This window comes from Salvelinus fontinalis, chromosome 34, assembly GCF_029448725.1.
Source record: "Salvelinus fontinalis isolate EN_2023a chromosome 34, ASM2944872v1, whole genome shotgun sequence".
NCBI lineage: Eukaryota > Metazoa > Chordata > Actinopteri > Salmoniformes > Salmonidae > Salvelinus > Salvelinus fontinalis.
In genome coordinates this window covers 17,671,747-17,697,028 of record NC_074698.1, presented here as the reverse complement: position 1 = coordinate 17,697,028, position 25,282 = coordinate 17,671,747, and the positions used below count along the sequence as shown (strand labels likewise).

At 44.8% G+C, this 25,282-nt stretch overlaps 1 protein-coding gene across 1 annotated transcript; it reads left to right on the top strand.

Annotated features, from left to right (window-relative positions):
• The first annotated feature begins 102 nt into the window (after window positions 1-102).
• LOC129833362 (nuclear factor interleukin-3-regulated protein-like) lies at window positions 103-13,367 on the top strand. The gene is made up of 2 exons (XM_055897908.1): window positions 103-437; window positions 8,563-13,367. Exon 2 carries the CDS (start codon window positions 9,061-9,063, stop codon window positions 10,774-10,776), a length of 1,716 nt encoding a protein of 571 aa, XP_055753883.1. The 5' UTR covers window positions 103-437; window positions 8,563-9,060; the 3' UTR covers window positions 10,777-13,367.
• The last annotated feature ends 11,915 nt before the right edge of the window (window positions 13,368-25,282 follow it).

Below are 25,282 nucleotides of genomic sequence, written 5' to 3'. Positions count from 1 at the left end.
TAACCTAATTAGGGGTATCTCACCCTACATCTCAGCAAGTCTGGTTTAGTCCCTCCCCTCTCTCCATCTCTCTGCAACAGAATTCGAAGGAGAAGAAAGGGGAGGGGGCAGATACGGAGCGCGCGAGCGAGAAACAAAACGTGACTAGGCACCCAAAGACTTCTGTTATGCAACTACTGACCTACTAACATACAATTGGAGACATTGAGAGAGCAAGGAGGAAATTGTAGCAAGTCCCTAACGTAATAAGAGAACAGATTCAAAATAAGCGACACAGAATTCATGCTCACATACAGGCACTTATCACAGAGCTCGCACTGTACTTGAAGGACGATCGTACATTTTAATTCGATAGTAATCAGAAATAGGAATTGTTGAACAGAAACGTGGCTGTTATATTAGACTTCGCACTGTGGGCTTTTATTTACACATACACGGTAAGCATTTATTTGATATGGATTGCCTTTAAATGTCCAGTCGATTCATGTATATAATGTGACTTATTATTTGTGAAAACAATTCAATCCAATTGTTTAATAATAATAATTTCACTGTTATTTAGTGGCACTTCGATTAGACTTTTCATCATTTTGGTTTTGCATGAATTTCAAGTTCACTGATACATTGTTGCAAACATTTTGGCACAACGCGAAGTGTTTATAATGTTGGTGACTGACGTTGAACCATATGTATGTTCTGTCAAGGTGAGGCGTTTCCCCCCTATTTAGTGGCAGAATGTATTTGAGGACGATAAGGAGAAGGGGGTGCATGGAATTCCTTCAGATCAAGGAACGCTGGGTGGCAAGGGCCACAGAACACACACATATTTAGAGTAGCTTCGCCCCCCCATCATAGTAGAGTTTTGAAAATATTGAAAGATACAATAACTTGAAATACGGTAAAATTATCTATTATTTATCTATTATTTATCTATTATATCTATTATCTATTAATCTATTATTTAGTAACACAAGTATGGACATTTATTTCAGCAAAAAAAATGAATTTGCCTATTGTAAATTATATAAAGACAATTCAATATATATAATATTAAAATTTGAATTTAAATGCTTGTGAGTTAAAAAGACACTGTTATGACTTGAAACGGCACCATTATGGCACGAAACGTGTCTTTTTGGGTAAGGCTATGAATCCATGGGAGGCAACTGGGAAAAAAATCCCTGTCGGTCTACACCTGGACTCACGGTTAGACGTAACATAGTAAATCTAAATCCGGGACACTTCAATACTTATGTTGTGTTTCGTATGGTATGCATTCATTTGTGGATGTCAATCATCCATTTCGTATGATATGTTACGAATTGCAGTTAGTTGTGGCTAATGTTAGCTAGGTGGCTAATGCTAACATTAGCTAAGTGACTAACATTAGCTAGCTAAGGGTTAGGGCTAAGGTTGGGGATAAGGTTAACTTTAGGTTAAAGGGGAAGGTTAGGGGGAGGTTTAGCTAATATGCTAAGCAGTTGACAAGTATTGAAAGTAGTTGCTAATTAGCTAAAATGCTAAAGTTGTCCATAATGAGAGTCAAACACGCCACCTTTGGATTGCTAGACGTTCGCGTTATACCCCACCCAACCACACTACTTTTGTTTTTGCCTAAAGTAACCTTCTGTGTTTGTAACCATACCAAGCGTAACATGCACTTATTTCAGTGACCCGGATTAACGTTTACTATGTTACGTCTAGTCTATCAGACCAGTCTGGTCTGAGGCATTGACTGTCTGAGGACATACTTCTCTCCATCAGATGTAGTAAGTAGTTATTTGTGAAAGGTTAGCCAACCCGTTAACCCTTCCCCTGCTCAGTGGGGCAAACTGAATCTAGAGGAAGGCTACTGGAGTATTGTGCTGTCCTACATCTCTGAAAACATTGCTTTGGATATTAATGATAATCTAAAGTATTGGCTGTTTCTGTAAGGTGAGCTGGATATACTGGGCATGTTTATTTCTGTCCTTATTTAGGCTGCTGGGTCAAATGTGAGCCTGTCTCAAAATTGTGACAAGTTGTTGGATTAGCCTATGGGTAGCGAATGCAACAGGGAAACAAGCTATGTGCAAGAAACTTGCTTTTGCCTTGAATGACTTCCCCGGGGATCTGTTATAATATGCAAATGGTACATTTATCAGAGACACCACAAAGAGTAGTGGTATGTTCAGAGACACCACAAAGAGTAGTGGTATGTTCAGACACCACAAAGAGTAGTGGTATGTTCAGAGACACCACAAAGACTAGTGGTATGTTCAGAGACACCACAAAGAGTAGTGGTATGTTCAGAGACACCACAAAGAGTAGTGGTATGTTCAGAGACACCACAAAGAGTAGTGGTATGTTCAGAGACACCACAAAGAGTAGTGGTATGTTCAGAGACACCACAAAGAGTAGTGGTGTGTTCAGAGACACCACAAAGAGTAGTGGTATGTTCAGAGACACCACAAAGAGTAGTGGTATGTTCAGAGACACCACAAAGAGTAGTGGTATGTTCAGAGACACCACAAAGAGTAGTGGTATGTTCAGAGACACCACAAAGAGTAGTGGTGTGTTCAGAGACACCACAAAGAGTAGTGGTATGTTCAGAGACACCACAAAGAGTAGTGGTATGTTCAGAGACACCACAAAGAGTAGTGGTATGTTCAGAGACACCACAAAGAGTAGTGGTATGTTCAGAGACACCACAAAGAGTAGTGGTATGTTCAGAGACACCACAAAGAGTAGTGGTATGTTCAGAGACACCACAAAGAGTAGTGGTATGTTCAGACACCACAAAGAGTAGTGGTATGTTCAGAGACATCACAAAGAGTAGTGGTATGTTCAGAGACACCACAAAGAGTAGTGGTATGTTCAGAGACACCACAAAGAGTAGTGGTATGTTCAGAGACACCACAAAGAGTAGTGGTATGTTCAGAGACACCACAAAGAGTAGTGGTATGTTCAGAGACACCACAAAGAGTAGTGGTATGTTCAGACACCACAAAGAGTAGTGGTATGTTCAGAGACACCACAAAGAGTAGTGGTATGTTCAGAGACACCACAAAGAGTAGTGGTATGTTCAGAGACACCACAAAGAGTAGTGGTATGTTCAGAGACACCACAAAGAGTAGTGGTATGTTCAGAGACACCACAAAGAGTAGTGGTATGTTCAGAGACACCACAAAGAGTAGTGGTATGTTCAGAGACACCACAAAGAGTAGTGGTATGTTGAAGAGGGCAGAACACTTGTGATGTGACGTGGATATGTGCCTGCCGTGTAGGCTATTAGTTATATTGGGAAACAATTTTCGACATTGTAACGCTCTACAGCAACTATGTAACATGCATTATAGTCTACAATTCCGTATCAGCAACACCGTTGCGCACTGCATGTCCATCTCAACGTATAACCTATGCAGTTATTAGGCTACATGCATATACGAATTAATACTGCACACACACTTGTTATAACTTGTCTTATAAAAGACCATCCTGCTCAGTCTGAATGTTGAATGTACCCCCACACTGCATGTGGGAATGATTGTGGAATGAGTGCCCCCGCCCGGTGCCCGCAGCTCATGCATTTGTTGTTTAGTGATGGCATGCACACTTGTGTCTAGCCTACTTTTGGTGCCGTGGTAAGGGTGTAGGCTATTCATGTTTTTATGAAAAGTCACACCGGAATTATATCTCACGAAAGTTAATCAATACCATGTAGTTTAGAATATAGCCTATGGTACATGTGTGCTCTGGTACAGGTGTGCTATGCACAATGGGAAATTACACAAAGCATTTGGTTATGCGTTACATTTTTGTAACACATTACACTAAAGGCTAGTAATGGTGCGCGTTGCATAATAAATCATTTAAGTAATTAAAACAGATATGGGTAGGGGAGATGACGCAATCAGCGGAAACCCATAGCCTCTATTGTGCTTTTCTGAGGAGGGCTAATTGGTTGGCGCATAAGGTGGACCGCTATGCCAGCTCCAAATGTAGGTCGCATTAGTCATATCGGGAAGGGGATGTGCTGCAGAGCCCCCTATAATACCAGAATAAAAACCTACCAAAATGAATCCTAGCTGGCTTAACAAAGACACCCAACCCATTCTTGCAGAACAGAAACACTGATGAGCAGCAGATAAATGTGCCTAATAAACATTTAGGTTTCCTTCATATCGTAGTGATACACAATTAGAAACATATTCATTTAGCCTTTATACATTTTCTTCAATCCTCACCTTTCTGTGCCACACCCCTTTTCTATAGGATTCATGAATCTTTCCATAAATGCTTGTAATTGCAATGATCAGCTACTATATTCCTTATTGTATTAGTAGGCTTACTTATTTTATTGCTAAAAACATGGTAATAACATGGCTATAATTATCATGAGGATGAGATTACCTATGTTTCACTAGAGCATTGTGCACAATGTCTTGTTTCACTCCTAATGTAGTTGATGGTAAACAATGTGGAGTGGGGTTTATCCTGACCCGCCTTACATTCTCAGGGTTTCCTGGCACAATGAAAGATAATGAAGGATAGAGTAGGTGCTTTGTTATTGTGCTGTTGTGGCTGGGAGGGAGAGGCGGAGAAGTAGGCCAAGGGAGCACATGTGACTGGGAAGCACATGGACTGCACTGGGTCACTCTTTTTTTTCCTGTTTAACGGAGGCTGATATGGCTGTGTTTATGGAACAAGGAGTTGGCTTGGAACTCCGCCTGCATGTCCAAAAATGTGTACTTTTTCTTGGGAAGATAAAAGTAGTGTTGGAATCAGCGTTGGACGATATTTGGGGAGACCCCTTCTACGATGTGCTACTCCAAATATCGCGATATCCGATATTATAGTTCTGCACCGTTACTGACTAAATCATTCTAGACTGTGCAATTTTTGTACTTATTTACAATGGTATAGTCGCATTCTCATTAAATAATCTTAGTGTTGCCGGGAAAAATAAGGCTTAGTTAATTAATTTACACTTAATTTTCAACATATTGATACAGCACATCACAATATATCGTCAATGTCAAATGTCACTATTATATTTAATCATATATCGGCCCAACCCTACTTGGAATTTTGGAAAAAGCCATCTATTTGCATTCTTCCCCAGTGGGGGCAGTTCAGTTCCTCAGTCTCAGTAAAATATTGCGCCCCGGTCTGGGGTCCTCCTTATTTTACTCCTGTTCCCATTACTTTAATAAGAGCTCAACAAAAACAAGCTTCTGAACTCAAGCCCCGCCAAATATAGCTTTGTGTGGTTGTTTGGACCCAATAATTGTAAATGGCATACATTTAGATTCTCTTTGATGACTTCACAAATGTAACCAAGGCCTTTCCTGTGGTAGAAGGACTTTATATTTATTAAGTACAAGGATGTGTGCTCATGTTAAACAGTGCTATCAGTAACAGGTTCATACTCTGATGAGATGCAGCTTTTTGTTCACCTTTTAACATGAAATTGGACATAGAATTCATTATGGTCTACCACAAGCGTAGGAGTGTTCCATAGAAACACAAAGCCTCGTAAGCATAGTAGATGGGTGAAAGGGGAAGCAGTAGAATTTCTTACTATTTGACATTTGTTCTGGCAGGTCACACTACATTTGTCATAAAAACACATGAACCTTTCATTGGCAATCACTATCTCAGTACCCTGCGGTTAGTTATAAGATACACTATTGAAGTGGATAGGTTTGATGCTTAGACGTTCTGATTAACAGGTAAGGGTGGCACACTGTGCTTCGGTGGGATACACACTTATTATGATGCTCTATTCCTGTAGCAGTAGTGGGAGACTAAGAGCTTGTGATGCATTAATCAGCAAACACTCCAGCTCCATTCATGTCTCCAGCTAATTCCAGCCGCTCGCAGAGGAGATGAGCAGCTTAGTTTTTTTTTAAGTCAATCTGTTTGCACAGTGGAAGTGTGTTGTTGAGGGATTGATGTTGACATGATTAGTTGCCCCCTTTTTTACTTTTGTTTCCTTGGGTGATATGTTGTTAACGATGGTACAGTACCCCGTTTGTTTACATCCTGCGAGGTGCGATCATCTGGACTCATTTTCCCCTTTCTTTTGTCTCCCTTCTCTCAATCTCTTTGTCCCTCTCTCCGTGCATCTTTCACCTCTATAAATAGAGTACTCTCTAATTCTCTGTTTCTCTCTCCCTGCCTCACCCGTGGTTCCACTGACCTATATTCAAGCATGCCGTGTAGGCACTAGTCACAGCCAGGGTTTACTGAGTGGTCCCGGGTTTCTGTGGTCTTTCCACTCTTTCCCTCCTGCCCCTGAGCCACACACAAATGGCTTTTGGGAATGAGGACCTTAAAGTACTGCATTTAGCAGTGCATTATCAGGCCCTGTCTCAACCGTTTTTCCAGGCATAATCGTAGCCTGTATCCCTGTTTATTCTCTACTGGGACCCAAATGACCCATACCTAGAAGGCTTGTCATAATTTTGTGGGAAGCAAAACATTTTGAATTTAAAACTAGGGGTGTAATATCCCATCTATATTTGGCTCGTTTTGTTGCTGAATTGTGCCTGGAAAGAGAAATTGGTGTTGAACCCACATTTGAAAAGTGTAGAGCAATTGGCAGTTACATAATTTTGCCCCAGACTCCTGGGAGAATATAACCCATGGAAAAAACAAATTATGAGATTGGAGGCAGAGAGAATCAGTGTGTCTCAACTCATGTTGTTCAGTAAGAAAATGAGAATAAATGAGGCAGTGAGGCAGGGATGAAACAACTCCTGTTGGCCAGCAACTAATTTGATTTAAGTAATTTGATTTTAAAGCATACAAGACCAGTTTAATGTAACCATGGAACAAGGGAACATAGTCTGAATGAGTTACCTCAGAAATGTTCCAGGAAGAATCCATCCTCAGATGCCTGTTGAATTCCTTTGCTTGCCTCAAGTCACCTGTATAGAATGTAATTGATATTGAACCAGTTAGTCAGCAACACAGATAAAATAGGCTAACTGGTACACAACCGGCAGAGACAAATTGGAAACATGAAAAGAGACACTGGAAAAGCCATTTGGCTTATTCATGAAAATCATACTTAAGAGGTTTGGCTAATGACACATATATCTCTGTTTGCCTCATTACCAGGAGCAGGTTCCCAGACACTTCATAGTTATGAGGCTGACCACCCTGGTGTCATAATTCAAGAGAGCGTGGCACATTCTCCAGCCCCTTCCTAAGACTTGACCTACATTCATTAATTAACCCCCAACATCCTTATCCGCCTTTACCTTAAAATCCCGTACCCTCTCCACCTCTTTTCCTTGGCGGGGAACCTTTGTCTTCATTCACCGCCAGGAACTGGTTGTCCAAATAGAATGTGCATTCTTACAGTTATTACACTTACAGTAAATTCTCCAAGTCATGAAATTTCTATGTAAACGTAGTGGGCTGTTTCTTAATATGGTTGTTTTGGAATCTTTGTTCCTGACCTAGAATTCTAAAATGGAATGAGGGGAACCCTACACCCACTGCACCTGTGTGATTCACTGTTCTGGCTCTTAAAATAAATCTGTCTGAAAGACTATTTAGAACAGCCATGAAATAAGTCAATAATGGATGTTTAAAGCTAACAAATTCGATGTCCAATCATTCCATTCCATTACACATGGAATGACGTAATTTCGGGTAGTGTTACGGTTTCTGAGTTTACATGGTAATCATGTGCTCTCGACTTGGTTGCCAGACATGCAGTTATGATTACAAAGGCGGAGGAATAATGTCACAAATAGAAAATGTGTAATGTCTTATTCAGAAAAATATAGTAACTCAGAAACGACTATATTGGCCTCATGTTTATTACACCATGCAAGTCAACGTCAACATGCAGGGCTAAACGCGTCCACATGCTTCCCAGCCGAAACAGTTCGGAAGAGTTTGTGCATACATTGTGTAAGGGTACAGAATCATTTTCATGCACATTTTCTCATTGAGAAATATTGCACCAAACACCTCAGTTATATGTAAAATTGTGCGACTAACATCTCCTCTGCAAAAACGTCAAAATTAATGACAGATTTCTTGATTTATCATAGATTAATTCTGACTATTTTGAGGAATTGTATATTGGCTACGGTATCTCAATATGGACAAAGTACTATTGCCGCTTTTTTTCCTAGATTTCCAAGCGAAGGTATTTTAAGGGAGTGTGCAAGCACACTCGCTCGGTTCGGCAAGGCGCCAGCCCAACTGAAGCATGCTGACACCTTAAGGGGTCATGTACCACCGACAGAGAAGCTCAATAGAAGGGCCATGACGTCAGACAGTGGTTACTAGGGTCTAGTGAATATTCACTGGTTGCCAGGGGTAACAATTCAGTCAAAGCCAGACATGCAAAACATAGATGAAAGCAGGAGGATGTGAGAAGGAGCGTATTATTAATTATCCCTCAAAATTCTTTGATCACCAGGCATGCCAAAAACTAAAATGGATTTCATTAACAATGACATAAAGAAGATATTATTGCTTCAATCTGAATGCGTAGTGGTCGACAGCAGTCCACAAGGATTAAGACTTTTGCCTTTTCTTTCTTTGTCTCCTCAGCCTTTCATCTTGCAACTTACTGGAGAAGGAGAGAGGTAGCGCTCTTTCAAAGAGACTGACAAGCCGAGATAGACTGAGTGACCTACATCCTGCAACACGCCTGGAGCCGTAGAACACTTCTCTGTCTGCTCAGCACAGCGCTCTCGCAAAAATATTGAAAAACAAAACAAAGACAAGAAGGTTAGAGAATTGCTCAGTGAAGATTGTCACATTCTCCACTCCAGGAACTCTTTTTTTTCTCTACAAGGCAGCTTTGACCCACTTTTCTGTGAGAAAGCTGAAGAGACTTGCCTAGAGAAAGGCTGAACATACATTGGATAAATGAGGGGAATTAACGCAGAGTTCCACCGTTTCTTGATCTTCTTGGCCAGTTTAGACACTTGAGCTCATTCATTCAGTGAGAAATAGCTGAATCCCACTGTTTCTTATCACCCCATTCCTTGAGTTTCCTTTCCAGTGGTTGTAGCAATATTCCAAACTGTCCTCCACTGAGCAACAATGGAATGCCTGAATTTACAACTCCAATCAGCAAGCTCAGAAAATAACCTGGACAGCCTAGAGACATACTCTAACTACGAAGAGTCTCTCCCATCACCTCAAGGAACCCCCTCTCGCCAGGGGCGTCTCGTCAAGCCCAGCATGAGTTGCAGACGCAAGCGTGAGTTCATCTCTGATGAAAAGAAGGATGCATTCTACTGGGAGAAGCGCCGTAAGAACAACGAGGCGGCCAAACGCTCCAGGGAGAAGCGACGACTGAATGACATGGTGTTGGAAAACCGCGTCATGGTGCTGAATGACGAGAACTGCCGCCTGAAGACGGAGCTGCTGCAGCTGAAGCTGCGCTTTGGCCTTATCACCACTGCCTCCTACATGGAGAAGAGCCAGCAGCTCACTAGTGGAGGCAACAATGGAGGCAATGGGAGATCCTCCACATCCATTTACTACTCCAGCGGCTACTCCAGCAGCTCCCAGGTGATGATGAACTCTGACTCCTCGGAGACTGAGCAGTCAGGCAGCGGGGGGGGGCATAGTCAACTGGTGACGTCCTCCCCCCATGGGTCCCTTTCAGACATGTCAGATGGGTCCTCCCGGGACAGCCCAGAGCCTGCGGTCTACGGGATCAAGCAGGAGGATAGCAACCTGGAGATGGACATTGGAAGCAGCATGTTCAACGTCCACCATAGCCTGTCCTCCACACATCACCAGGAGGAGATGGAGTCGGTCTACCACAGCCAACAGCACCACTCCTACCACCACCAGGAGAGCATCACAAGCCAGACCAGTCAGGTCCCTCCACCCACCCAACAGAGGAGTGTCATACTCTATCGCTCCAGTAGTGCCTCCTACCCTGGGGAGAGCCAAAGGCAGCAGGACATAGATCAACAGACAGCCCAACAGCAGAGTGCTCAGGCCAGCCAGGCTCGAGAGAGCCACACGGAAAGCTCAGAGAGACTGGCAGAGGTGACCAAGCAGATGGAGAGGAAGACACTAGACTCCCCTCCGTACCACTACTCAGACTGCCACAGCGAGGCAGGAGAGAGGCAGGTGTACAGAGCTCTGCAACAGGAGCAAAAGATCCAGACGGGCCTCGCTCCAGACATCCTCCAAAAACAGGAAGCTGTCACGTCCCACCTGTACCACAACCATGCTAGTCACTGCTATCTTAGCGCCCAGGACGAGGAGCCCCCCATACTGACCTATGAGGGCGGGGCCAGGAGTGAGGGGTACTACCAAGAACACTCAACCTCAGGCAAAGACACCTCCTCTAGTGACAATGACCCCCGCAGCTCTGACAAGGAGGCCTCCACGGACGACGAGTCCCCGTCCTCCTCCTTCTCTGACGCCGGGAGTTACCTCCAGCACTTGTCTGTCTCACACCAGCCAGGGTCCCCTCTGCCCTCCCCGCAGGGCTCCTCCCAATGCCAAAGCGGGGACACCCAGGCAGAGGTTAAGGGCACTGCCCTGCCTCACAAACTGCGTCTCAAACACAGAGCCATGAGCTCCCAGCAGGACTCTCCCACCACCACTCCTCCTTCCTCTATCCTGCCCCAGCACCCTTACCTGGCCCTCACGCAACAGCAGAGCGGCAAAGAGAGGGAGAGTGAGAGCCAGCCCCCCACAGGGTTCTATAAGCAGCCGTCCACAGCTGAGTCTAGGAAGGAGAGTGGGAAAAAGGAGTCGTCAAGCGGACGCCGTAACAACAAACGAGACTAAGTGCCTATAGAACACTTGAGGGCAACACAAATTTGTTGAGGTTTCTTACATTGTGAGGTGCCTCTGATGCTGCCTTAGATCAAAATACGCTCTTTCCCTTTCCCCTCCTCAATCTCAATCCACTATCATTCCTTTACCCCCATCTACACCTCCCTCGCCTTCATGTCCTGGGACTAAAAAGCTGGATTGAAGCCCAAAACAGTACTGGACTTCTGGGGGAACAGTATTCTATGTGTATATATTGTATATACACTTTTCAGTTCTTGCATCTTCTCCATAATTACAGAAGGACTTTTGTTTATAAATGAGAGGAGGGATGAAACTCTTTCATATCGTTTTTCGTCAAACCACAGTTGGTCATTTCAAATGAGAATATAAGTTGACCATTATTGGAACTATATTGTCAACTTTCAGTGCCCCTCCTAAGGTGCACATCTGGCGTTAGACAAACATAGCAGCAACATTCTGGGAACATTCCCTTGACCAAAGATGCAACACAATGAGAAGTTCCATCCCTCTTCCCTAACCCTACCTCTACCAATCTATATTTCCCTTCCCATCTCCATGATCTCACACAGCCAATCCATTATCTTTCTTGTTCAAGCACTTGGTTTGTATATTACTGTAAATTTACCAATAATTTATAAATATATATTTTTGAAGAAAACAAACAAAAATGTCACAACAATGCAACAAACTGTTGAGGCAAGAAAGGACTTGGACGTTATCATCCTGTTTGTCAGAATTACTGTACAGTCACATTGTGTCTACTGTTGCAAACTCCTCTTAAGTTAAAAAGCCTTTCATGTAATCACTTTAACTCTGTTTACAGAAACATGGCCAATAGCTTTTTTTTTTTTTTTTTATTTTTTTTTATTTTATCCCCTTTTCTCCCCAATTTTCGTGGTATCCAATCGCTAGTAATTACTATCTTGTCTCATCGCTACAACTCCCGTACGGGCTCGGGAGAGACGAAGGTCGAAAGTCATGCGTCCTCCGAAGCACAACCCAACCAAGCCGCACTGCTTCTTTAACACAGCGCGCCTCCAACCCGGAAGCCAGCCGCACCAATGTGTCGGAGGAAACACCGTGCACCTGGCCCCCTTGGCTAGCACGCACTGCGCCCAGCCCGCCACAGGAGTCGCTGGAGCGCGATGAGACAAGGAAATCCCTACCGGCCAAACCCTCCCTTACCCGGACGACGCTAGCCCAATTGTGCGTCGCCCCACGGACCTCCCGGTCGCGGCCGGCTGCGACAGAGCCTGGGGGCGAACCTAGAGACTCTGGTGGCGCAGTTAGCACTGCGATGCAGTGCTCTAGACCACTGCGCCACCCGGGAGGCCCCAATAGCTTTTGAAATGCAGCTTACCTGTTATTGCAGTAGATGTTTAAGATCTTAGACAGCATTCAATCAAAGTCAATCTGAGACAGAACTAGGCTGCTGGCCTAAAGTTGAGCATCATCAACAGTCTAACTTCCACTGTTCCCATGTCTTAGCCCAATGTATTTATTCCTATGCCCACGTCTGCAGAAAACCCAATAGGAGCACAGACTAAAATATGAATGTGTATAAACTTTAACATATGTTTGGGTATCGAGGCCAGTGTCTACCCCATACTGAGACTGTAAACTCTATCAACAGTGAACTGTTTTGTCGTCCGAGTTAAAGCTCAAGTTAAAACCGTAAAGTGGGGAAATATAGGGGAGAGAGTTATTTTAAGTATAGTAATATAATCTAAATGATATGTTTGATATTTGAACTCTGAGTGAGGCCACCTAGTCTCCTCTGCAAATCGACACACTACACAATGCACTGAGCTCAGAACCTCAGGCTTCTGACCTGACGTCGATCCACTGCCCTAGAGACACCGAGTTAAACCTAGATACTAGGTAATTGGATCTCTGAAACAGAGGCTAATTTACTATATTACACAAATAGCCCATGACATTAGAAAAACCTGGTTAAGAATATTCAGAGCTATTGCAATTAAGTTTTGTAAAAACTAAGGACAATCTCTACTTTGTTAATGAAATAGGGATTTCCCCTTTTTCTAATGTGCTTCTGTAGTGTAATACATGGGGCATCCACCCCCAGCCTTTATTTTCCTCGTATTGGGTGACAATGAGAAGCCTGCACTGTACCACACAGTTTTATAAAGTATATGTACCATGTTTAGCTTTTTTGCCACTTGTGTATAAATGTAAAGCTTTCCCTCTCTGACAACACTGTAATGTTATTGTCATTGTTTTATTTTCTGATGTTGTTCTGTTATTATCTTCGTGTGTCTTTCTCCTATTGACCGTAATGATGTATTTGCGCCATACCACCATCCTCCCCTTTTTCAATGTGTTTTAAATCAGTGATGCTTGTGTTTTTGCTAATGGTTTTATGAAAAAGATTCAAAAAAGACAAAGATGCAGACGAGACTAGTGTGGTGTTTAGCAGTAGGTGGTGTCTAGGTCGCCACCACCCCTTCTTTTTGACATGGCTGTGTATGTAAAGACACTAATATTCATCATGGAAGATGGATGCATTTCAAGATTGAAAACAATAAAAAGGATGTTGAATTTCTCAACATATCGTAAAAATATTGTCAGATTTCTCTTTTCTTTACTCTTGTCTATGTGGGTTAACCACAGTTCATGATGGGTCTGTTTGAAAATCAGCTGTGCACATGCCAGACGGATAAAGACCAAAACCTCCCTGTAGTTATCACTTGATATTGAATACAAACTGGTTCATAGGTTAGTTATAACACTGCAAAGAATAATAATAACCATATGCTAGCTAGCGTAATAAACAAAAACTAACAATAATTTATACCAGAGCAGCTGCTGACAACCAACATTCTTCTATGTTCATTTAAATCCCTGCCTACTAATTTAACACAGCCACAAAGCAGAGCCGCAAGGTACAGTGATTAGACAGACACAATCTAAATCAAGGCAAGACACAAATGATGGCCTAACCTAGGTGTTTGTAACCACAGGCATGTTTAACAGAGACTCTTGAGTCCTCATCTCTTTAGCTGGTGTGGGGACACCCTGTTTCCTGTCGTCACAAATAGCTTGGTTACAGTCACTCCCTGGGCTCCTTACTTTCCTGACACACAGGATTCATTTGAAATGAGAGGAGCTTTGGAGTGACACACTGACACACATTTTCTAGACAGACCGCCTGTCCGACCTCCCTGATGTAACAGTGGCCTACTTCCTGTCGCTAACTCTCTATAAGCCTGCAGACCTACGCACGCAGTGCAGAGATGTACCCGTACGACCACACTAAACACACAAACGCCCTCAGATGTACGCGCACGCACATACACCTACAGATTATGACCCCCCCCCCCCCCCCCCCCCCCCCAACAGAATGGAGGACCTCTCTTATGCCCCAGTCCACTTTATAAAGGCCTCATTCAACCTGACACAAACCACTTTACCCAGAGGGAAAACTGGACAAGCTTCCTCTCCTTCTCTAAGCCCAGTCCTAACATACCTCACAGCCTAATCTCATAGGCTCTCACTGAACAGGCATGTCCATGGCGCTTTGACCTACAAAGTAAGTGCAGAAATAGTCTGTCCCTGCTGCCAACTCTCCAGGCCCATGTTCAGTGTCACAGCAGACCTGTCATGAGAAGAATACATGGGACTGTAAATCAAGGCAGAGCCCAGTGGGGCAGCGTCTTTTCCTCATCCTATCTTCTCTGCCGCCCTCCCAAAGCACACAACACCGAGGTTATGTTCCTAACAACACAAAGACAAAGGGAGCGAGTGACCTGGACTAAGCCTGCAAACAAAGCAGCTCTTTGAGGGCTGACACCTCAATGCCCTTCACAAACGCACACAAAATATTTTTGCCTTTCGTTCAGCCCATGCTTGGTCTGGGTGGTGCGACTGATGTCACCCTGCAATAGTGTCAACGTGACATTCCTTGACAACTGCAGCACTCGTCTACTGGATTCTGCTGTGTTTCCCCTTTTCCTGATTTGATTGGAGCATGGGGTCGCGTCCATAATCAGGTTAGGAGAAAAGTAGGTCAACGTGAGAGAGTGGAACAAGAGAAGGAGGAAGGCATGGGGAAAGGAGAGGAAAGAAGGGAGGGAGGAGAGAGAGGTGGGGGCTGGAGGACTGGATGTGCATGTCACAAAATGATTCCTGCAAAATAGACCTCCTGGAAAACAGAGCACAAACAAGGCTTTCCAGTTACCTGGCTGTCCCTCCCAGCCTGCGGAAGAAGGTCAGTGGAGCAGCCAGCGTGGGAGGGGGCCGCAGGATTACACAGGCCTGTCTCACGTCCAGTGTGACACGCTGCAACCTTTTCACACATTTCTGGGGCAGGTTGCAGACACCTCTGGGTTTCACAGCAGGGGCAAATCAAAGTCAGATATTAATGTTATAGAGTGGAATTCCCCCAGCTTCTACAGCACGCAACACCTGAACCACACGCTGCGGTAGTGAAAGACTATGATACTTACAGTACATATGGACCTACTTGTTTGATGAAAGACATGTATTTAATGGTTAAATATATAAAAAAATTATGTGAGGAAAATACAGGTATTGAATTTTAGTCCAAACCACTACTTAACCCCTGCTCAGCTGTGGTAAGTGACAACTACAACCCGGATTCAAAACCACCCACTGACATCAGGTCTTACCATGCACACACACAGCACAAAAATGGCATGCATATTCAAGCCTCTCCGCTGTTGACAGGACCACATTTTTCCACAAAGCATGACCTAAAGGGGCAATTCCTTGCGGTTCATTATTTGAAAAAAAATCTAGCATGGCTGTTATAATACACATTGCTGACAGTGATGGAATCAACATAACTATCAAATAAACATATGAGTATAGAAATCTCTGTTTTGAAAACAGTACTCAAAAAGGTTACATGGCTCATGCTTTAATATCCTGGTATTGTTTGCCTCTATGCATCAAATCAAAAGAGCATTTGAATTGAATGGAAAGACTCAAAACATTCCTAGCAATAGACATACATTTAACTGTGCAAACAACGTGAGTAGGTGGAAGGCAGGGGGGAGGGAATGAGGGGCTGTGTGTCCCATTAAACTCTGTTACATAATGGTTACGCAACATAACAGCCCTCAAACTGGTCCAGAGCGGCTCAGTGAATAGACCTGGGGAGTGGCCCATCTTAAGGTCTACTTCTAACCCCTCCCTCCCTGCGTTCAGACGAACTCCTCTCCAGTCACAACCCAACCTCCAATCACACGCTTCACTTACATAGGTGTGTCTATTGACGTGATATAAAGAGGAGTGTCGTAATGTAAGTAAGATAAACGATGTGGTTTATACACTGAGTATACAAAGCATTAAGATCTGTTCTTTCCAAGACGTAGGCTGACCAGGTGAATCCAGGTGAAAGCATTGGTGTCAACATGGGCCAGCATCCCCGTGGAACTCTTTCAACACCTTGTGGAGTCCATGCCCCACGAATTTAGGCTGTTCTGGGGGTAAAAGTATTTCAATGAAATGTTGGGGTGTTCATTTATTTAATTTCACTTTAGTCGACTGCCAGAGTCCTGGAATTGAATGGTAGGCAGGTGAGGGCTGGAGATTTTACAAAGGAATAAGAGCTCACACTTTCATCATTTCTCACGAAGGACTTACGTGCTCCCAAATCTGTAGCCTCAGGCACCATGGTGCTGGGAGTCTTCTAGTGCCAGCACCCACTTTGTGAGACAGGACACACAGCAGAGCTGGACTGAATCAGGGTATCAACTGCAGAGACAGTCTTGCTCTTATGTAACCATATAATGTAGCTCTTATTAGAAAGTAGGTCAGAATATATAACAGATAGAGGGGAACATGTGGAAGACTGAGGCCTACATGGGGAATCAGGGGATATGTGAGAGACAGAGAGAGAGAGAGAGAGAGAGAGAGAAAGAGAGAGAGCAATGGGGAAAGGAGGGACAGTAATGGAGCAGAGCATAAGTCTGAGTAATAAAGAGCTGGCTGTGTTTCTTCCCCCTGAGTTTCCTTCCTGTTGGACCAGAGGAGAGCTTCATGAGCTCAGAGGCCATGTGTCTCCTAACAGGTGGTGGTGCCCCACCCCAAAAACCTTTCCTCTCAGCCAGGTGATCTCTCCTGTTCTGGTTACCCACAGCAGGGGGACAAATGAGAGATTGTGGGCCTCATGACAGGGCTTCTCTCCTCCATGGCTTCATTTTATACTGGGAAGGAATTCCCCTACAGAGGAGATGTGCTTATCACTGCAAACAGACACTTTCAATGTGATGAAATCACAGATTAAAACGATAGCTAGCTCTAACACTTGGCTACATAAACTAGTACAGCATTGTCAATATGACGCCACTTGTAATGCACAACAAAATCAAACGTGATTGTAATGGCTTTCGTCCTCTTCATCTGAGGAGGAGTACGAAATATCGGACCAATGTGCAGCGTGGTAAGTGTCCATAATAGATTTTTAATAAATCTAAATGAACACAGAACAAAAATAACAAAACACGAACAAACAACCGAAACAGTCCCGTATGGTGCAAACACTGAAACAGGAAACAACCACCCACAAAACACAATAGAAAACAGGCTACCTAAATATGGCTCCCAATCAGAGACAACGACTGACACCTGCCTCTGATTGAGAACCATACTAGGCCAAACACATAGAAATATAACAACAGAACAAAATATAGAAAAACAACATAGAATGCCCACCCCAACTCACGCCCTGACCAACTAAAATAAAGACATAAAAAAGGAACTAAGGTCAGAACGTGACCGTACCCCCCCCCCCCAAAGGTGCGGACTCTGGCCGCAAAACCTGAACCTATAGGGGAGGGTCTGGGTGGGCATTTCACCGCGGCGGCGGCTCTGGTGAGGGACGTGGACCACTCCACCATAGTCTTGGCCCACTTATGTGGCGCCTTTGGAGCGGCGACCCTCGCCGCCGACCTCAGACTGGGGACCCTTTCAGCGGGCCCCGAATAGACGGGAGACTCCGGCAGCGCGGGACAGGCGGGAGACTCCGGCTACGCCGGAGTGAAAGGCGGCTCCGGCTACGCCGGAGTGACGGGCAGCTCCTGACTGACGGGAGATTCTGGCTGCTCCGGACAGGAGGGAGACTCTGGCTGCTCCGGACAGGAGGGAGAATCTGGCTGCTCCGGACAGGAGGGAGAATCTGGTTGCTCCGGACAGGAGGGAGAATCTGGCTGCTCCGGACAGGAGGTAGAATCTGGCTGCTCCGGACAGGAGGGAGACTCTGGCTGCTCCGGACAGGAGGGAGACTCTGGCTGCTCCGGACAGGAGGGAGACTCTGGCTGCTCCGGACAGGAGGGAGACTCTGGCTGCTCCGGACTAGAGGCGACGCTGGAGGCTCCGGACTAGAGGGCGACGCTGGAGGCTTCGGACTAGAGGGCGACGCTGGAGGCTCCGGACTAGAGGGCGACGCTGGAGGCTCCGGACTAGAGGGCGACGCTGGAGGCTCCGGACTAGAGGGCGACGTTGGAGGCTCCGGACTAGAGGGCGTCGCTGGAGGCTCCGGACTGGAGGGCGACGCTGGAGGCTCCGGACTAGAGGGCGTCGCTGGAGGCTCCGGACTAGAAGGCGTTGCTGGAGGCTCCGGACTGACGTCCTTCGTTGGAGGCCTCATGCCATGGATCCTCACGGGAGGCTTCGTGCCATGGATCCTCATAGGAGGCTTTGTGCCATGGATCCTCACAGGAGGCTTCGTGCCATGGATCTTCACAGGAGGCTTCGTGCCATGGATCATCACTGGAGGCTTCGTGCCATGGATCATCACTGGAGGCTTCGTGCCATGGAACATCACTGGAGGCTTCGTGCCATGGATCATCACTGGAGGCTTCGTGCCATGGATCATCACTGGAGGCTTCGTGCCATGGATTATCACTGGAGGCTTCGTGCCATGGATCATCACTGGAGGCTTCGTGCCATGGATTATCACTGGAGGCTTCTTGCCATGGATTATCACTGGAGGCTTCGTGCCATGGATTATCACTGGAGGCTTCTTGCCATGGATTATCACTGGAGGCTTTGTACCAGAGACACACAGAAGGCCTGGCTCTGAGAGAAGGCACAGGACTCACCAGGCTGGGGAGACATTCAGGAGGGTTAGTGCTTAGCACAGACACAGAACTCACCAGGCTGGGGAGACATGCAGGAGGCCTTGTCCTTGGCCGAGGCACCGGATGCACTGGACCGTGGAGGCGCACTGGCGGTCTCGAGCTCAGAGCTAGCACCACTCCTCCTGGCTGGATCCCCCCTGTAGCCCGGCAAGTGCGGGGAGTTGGAACAGGCCGCACTGGGCTATGCTGGCGAACTGGAGACACCGTGCGTAGGGCTGGTGCAGTATACCCCAGGCTGAGGAGACGCACTGGAGACCAGATGCGCTGAGCCGGCATCATCCCTCCTGGCTCGATGCCCACTCTAGCCCAGCCAATTCGAGGAGCTGTGATGTAGCGCACCGGGCTATGCGTGCGCACTGGGGACTGACACCTGCCTCTGATTGAGAACCATACTAGGCCAAACACATAGAAATATAACAACAGAACAAAACATAGAAAAACAACATAGAATGCCCACCCCAACTCACGCCCTGAACAACTAAAATAAAGACATAAAAAAGGAACTAAAGGTCAGAACGTGACAGTGATGTTGAAAACCTTCAAAAGTTATCTTGAAAAGCACTAATAGATACAATTAGTACATTAGTAGACATTTCCGAGACAACTTTAAAACTGTCACCATCACGTCCTAGTCTAAAGTGTGATCATTTGCAACTGAAAAAAACAAAAGCAGGCAAGCAGCACTATAAAAGTAGTTAAAGTCATAAACAGGACTCTGACAATCTCATTCAAACATATACTTTATGGTCATCATAATAGTTTATGATACACATTAAAATGTCAGGGATAACCAGTAATGTAGAATGGTTTATTATGCAACCAAATACAACAACAACTGGCAATCAACCAGATATGAAGTTTGTCACTGAGATCAGGGCACACGCCAGACCTAGTTTCGGTGGGGCCTTGGCAGTCCTCCAAAAATGTGTGCAATATGCCTGTGAACAGGCAATTTATGAATGGATTACTGATCTGGTGTAGAAAACATTACGGGAGTATTAAACAACCTGCTACTGTGTGTTGAGTAACACAGGGCTCTGTGTTTCAGTGTGAAGGGTTACAAAGTGTTTGTTTTCCATTCATATGGCTCAGTTTGGGAGCCCAGAACAAAGTTCCTCAGCCTGGTCATGGTTGTGTGCATGTGTATGTGTGCAGCGTATGTGTGCATTTGTGCATAGGCATCATGCCCATAGGGGGCACAGGGCACGTGCCCCATTAAGATTTGTCACATTTGTCTTTTTTCTCTCTGTAATACTAGGCTACTAGCCACTTAGCAATTTTAGGAGGTTGGCTTTAGCTAGCCCAGATAGCTTCCCAATTTCCAAACCTCATTACTAGCTACCAGGAAACCATTTCCAGCTATCAATCAAGTTACAGTAGCTAGCTTGTCTAACTATCTTAGCTAGCATGCTTGCTGGCAAGGTTGTTAGATTTTAGAACATGGGTATTCAACCGGAGGTCCGGTTATATTAGGAACACCTTCCTAATATTGAGTTGCTCTCAGAACAGCCTCAATTTGTCTGGCCATGGACTCTACAAGGTGTAGAAAGAGTTCCACAGGGATGCTGGACCATGTAGATTCCAATGCTTCCCACAGTTGTGTCAAGTTGACTGGATGTCCTTTGGGTGGTGAACCATTCTTGAGACACACAGGACACTGTTGAGTGTGAAAAACTCAGCAGCACTTAAATATGTTATCTTGCCCATTTACCTGCTGAATGGCACACATACACAATCCATGTCTCAATTGTCTCAAGGCTTAAAAATCCTTCTTTAACCTGTCTTCTCCCCTTCATCTACACTGATTGAAGTGGATTTAACAGGTGACATCAATAAGCTTTCACCTGGAATCACCTGGTCAGTCTATGCCATGGAAAGAGCAGGTGTCCCTAATGTTTTGTACACTCAGAGTGTGGGTGTGTCACACAGTCTTGTACAGTTAACCTTGTGGGTACACACAATTCAGTCCCATTCAAAATCCTATTTTCCCTAACTCCTAACCCTAACTCCTACCCTAACCTTGACCCTAAACCTAACCCGTACTCTTACCCTAACCTTAACCCAAAAACCTAACCTTAACCCTAAACCTAACCCTAACCTGTACTCTTACCCTAACCTTAACCTTAACCCTAACCCTAACCTTAACCCAAAAACCTAACCTTAACCCTAAACCTAACCCTAAAACTAAACCTAGCTCCTAACCCTTAACGTAATTCTAACCTAACACTAATTCTAACCCTAACCCCCATAGAAATAGCATTTGACCAACTGGGGACCATCGAAAATGTCCCCAGCTGGTCAGATTTTTGTTTGTTTACAATTCTTGTGGGGACTTCTGGTCCTGGCCGGACCCGAGGAAGAGTAGCTGATGCTTTGGCAGCAGCTAATGGGGATCCATAATAAATACAAATATAACAGACTAGCAGAAAATAAGGGTAATATTGAGCAAATTACACTAATTGGAGCTAATTACACTTGCTGTAACCGCAGTTACTCTGGCTGCTGGCAAGCTTTCTTGACCTGGACATTAACATTTGTCACATCAAAAAAATTTGGTCACATGTGCCCAAATACAACAGGTGTAGACCTTACAGTGAAATGCTTACTTAGAAGCCCTTAACCAACAATGCAGTTAAGAAAAATACCTACAAAAATAAGAAATAAAAGTAACAAATGATTAAAGAGCAGCAGTAAAATAACAATAGCGAGGCTATATACATGGGGTACCGGTACAGAGTCAATGTGCAGGGGCACCGGTTAGTCGAGGTAATTGAGGTAATATGTACATGTAGGTAGAGTTATTAAAGTAACTACGCATAGATAACAGAGAGTAGCAGCAGCTTAAAAGAGGGGGGGCAATGCAAATAGTCTGGGTAGCCATTTGATTAGATGTTCATGAGTCTTATGGCTTGGGGGTAGAAGCTGTTTAGAAGCCTCTTGGACCTAGACTTGATGCTCCGGTACCGCTTGCCATGTGGGAGCAGAGAGAACAGTCTATAATAGGGTGGCTGGAGTCTTAGACAATTTTTAGGGCATTCCTCTGACACCACCTGGTATAGAGGTCCTGGATGGCAGGAAGCTTGGCCCCAGTGATGTACTGGGCCGTACGTACTACCCTCTGTAGTGACTTGCGGTCGGAGGTCGAGCAGTTGCCATACCAGGCTGTAATGCAACACATCAGGATGATCTTGATGGTGCAGCTGTAGAACCTGTTGAGGATCTGAGAACCCATGCCAAATCTTTTCAGTCTCCTGAGGGGAAATAGGTTTTGTTGTGCCCTCTTCACGACTGTATTGGTGTGCTTGGACCACGTTAGTTTGTTGGATCAGGTTGAGAGCTTCAAGTTCCTTGGTGTCCACTATAGCCCCGTCGATGAGAATGGGGAGTGCTCGGTCCTCCTTTTCCCGTAGTCATCATCTCCTTTGTCTTGATCACGTTGAGGGAGAGGTTATTGTCTTGGCATCACATGGCCAGGTCTCTGACCTCCTCCCTATAGGCTGTCCCGTCGTTGTCAGTGATCAGGCCTTCCACCGCTGTGTCATCAGAAAACTTAATGATGGTGTTGGAGTCGTGCCTGGCCGTGCAGTCATGAGTGAACAGGGAGTACAGGAGGGGACTGAGCACGCACCCCTGAGGGGCCCCCGTGTTGAGGATCAGCGTGATGTGTTGTTACCTAGCCCTTACCACCTGGGGGCGGCCCATCAGGAAGTCCAGGATCCAATTGCAGAGGGAGGTGTTTAGTCCCAGGCTCCTTAGCTTAGTGATGAGCTTTGAGGGCACTATGGTGTTGAAAACTGAGCTGTAGTCAATGAACAGCATTGTCAAGTAGGTGTTCCCTTTGTCCAGGTGTGAAAGGGCAGTGTGGAGTGCAATAGAGATTGCATCATCTGTGGATCTGTTAGGGTGGTATGCGTGCGCACTGGGGACACCTTGCGCTTCCCGCATAACACGGCCCAGTCACTCTCTCGCCACGGTAAGCACGGGGAGTTGGCTCAGGTCTCCTACCTGAGTCCGCCAATCTCCCCGTGTGCCCCCCCCCAAAAAAATTCTGGGGCTGCCTCTCGTGCCCGTTACCTCGCGCCAATTCCTCGTAGTGTCGCCGCTCCGCTTTAGCTGCCTCCAGCTCCTTTTTTGGATGGCGATACTCTCCCGGCTGTGCCCATGGTCCTTTGCCGTCCAAAATTTCCTCCCATATCCAGGAGTCCATGTTCCCACGCTGCTTGGTCCTTTGTTGGTGGGTGGTTCTGTAACGAACGTCGTCGGGAGAAGGAGAAGAGGACCAAGGTGCAGCGCGGTAAATGTTCATATTATTTAATACAATATGCAACACTTAACAAAACAACAAACACGACAAACGAACAGTCCTGAAAGGTGAAACAAACACTAAACAGGAAACAACCACCCACAAACACAGGTGGGAACAGGCTACCTAAGTATGATTCTCAATCAGAGACAACAATAGACAGCTGCCTCTGATTGAGAACCATACCAGGCCAAACACACAGAAATACAAAACAAGGACAACATAGAACACCAGACATAGAATGCCCACCCAAACTCACACGTGACAATTCATGTCATCGTTCAGCCACAACTTGGTGAAACATAGGATATTACAGTTTTTAATGTCCCGTTGGTAGGATATGCATGCTTTTAGTTCGTCCACTTTATTAGTCAGCTATTGTACATTGGCCAATAGTATCGATTGCAAAGGCAGATTAGCCACTCATTGCCGGATCCTCACAAGGTACCCTATACCTCCATCTCCTTCTGCGAATGATGGGGATGAGTGCCTGTTCAGGTGTTTAGAGTAAATCCCTCTCCTCCGGCTCATTAAAGAACAAAATAGGTGAGTAATTGCTGTTCTGATGTCCAGAAGCTCTTTTCGGTCATAAGAGACGGTAGCAGCAACATTATGTACAAAATAAGTTAAACAATGTGGAAAAAAAACGAGCCCATAAAACTGCAGCCATCGCCTCCTCGGCAAATCTTTCCACAACACATTGCTAAACTTTGTTTAACCAGCAAAACAGCTGCTATTAGCAAACGGCAAGATTATCATATAAGAAATCGTCATAATCATCTTAATACATTACATTTTAGGAGAAGGGGGATTCAACTTTATATTCAAGTAGATATAGTTTAACCAATAGCAGTTTTTCATTTTTACATGAAGTGGGGGTAAAGTTAGTCATCATTTTACAAGCAGAACGCCACAATTGGGAGGAAAAGCTTCATTTACTCAATTTAAGCAGCTAAAACCATTCCTTTTTGAGACAGGGGTGTCACTAAAGCTGTATTTTATGTATTAGGTATGTTGTAGTTACAAGAAAAGTTTGAAGACCCCTGCTTTAGAAAAGCAAGCAAAAACTACATGTACTGAATATGACTCAAATTCCTTTGTCTTTTACACAGATTTTAGCTGAGATGTAGAGAAGCATATTTAGTTTATAAAAAAAAAAAAAAAAAATACCAGTCAAGAGGCTATAGACAGCTCAAGAGGTGTGCTTAGATACGCAGAAAATGTTACATCGTTTTTTACGTAGAATTAAGTATAATGATTATGACTACAGGAATTGCAGGAAAAAGCTGTTTCATGTGTTTGAAAAATGCTAAATTCCTGGGGGGCCTGCCCCCGTTGGGGCCATCCCACACCCATCCTCACGTGCTTTGTGCTCCATAATATTTTTCGGGGTGCATGATGCCCCTTGCATGTGTGAAAGGGGGCGGGCTTAAAGCAAATTACCCTCCCTTCCATTTGTTTTCATTTCCTCGTCTGTGGCACAAAAATTGCATCAGCCGTCACATGTAATGTGTATATGAGAGAGAGAGAGAGAGAATGCTTAACATTGCCTACAGACATTTCACACCCGACCAGCATGTCCTCATCTACAGGTCTTTGTGTAATATTAGTGGCCACATCATCTTATGGGTGGGGAAGGTGTCTGTTACTGTTTTCAGGCAACACCTAATGAAGGTTGACTCTATGCTCCGGGCAGCTTTTCTGTCACATGTATTTTGAATTTGAAATACATATTTTAATTATTTTTGTATTTTTCTATTGAATTACACTGGGCTGATCTACACTCCAATATATTTAGTATTTTCAAAATACTGTAATTTGTATTTTCAAAATACAAAATACTTTCCCACACAATTGTTCATAGCGGTTCACATTTTGCTGCTCCCCTTTCAGCCTGCGTTGATATCAGAAGTCTGATAGCACTATGGTGTGATAAAAGCGTCTGCCAAATGAACTAAATATAAATGTATATGTAAAAATGAACAATTGCAAAGCATGCTGAGTATTATTCTAATGAGCTCCACCCCGAAACAATACACTGTGTGCTTTTTTACATTTTGGTCATTTA

Coding starts and splice junctions, on each gene's coding strand:
- LOC129833362 (XM_055897908.1), top strand. CDS start 9,061: ATGGAATGCCTGAATTTACAACTCCAATCAGCAAGCTCAGAAAATAAC.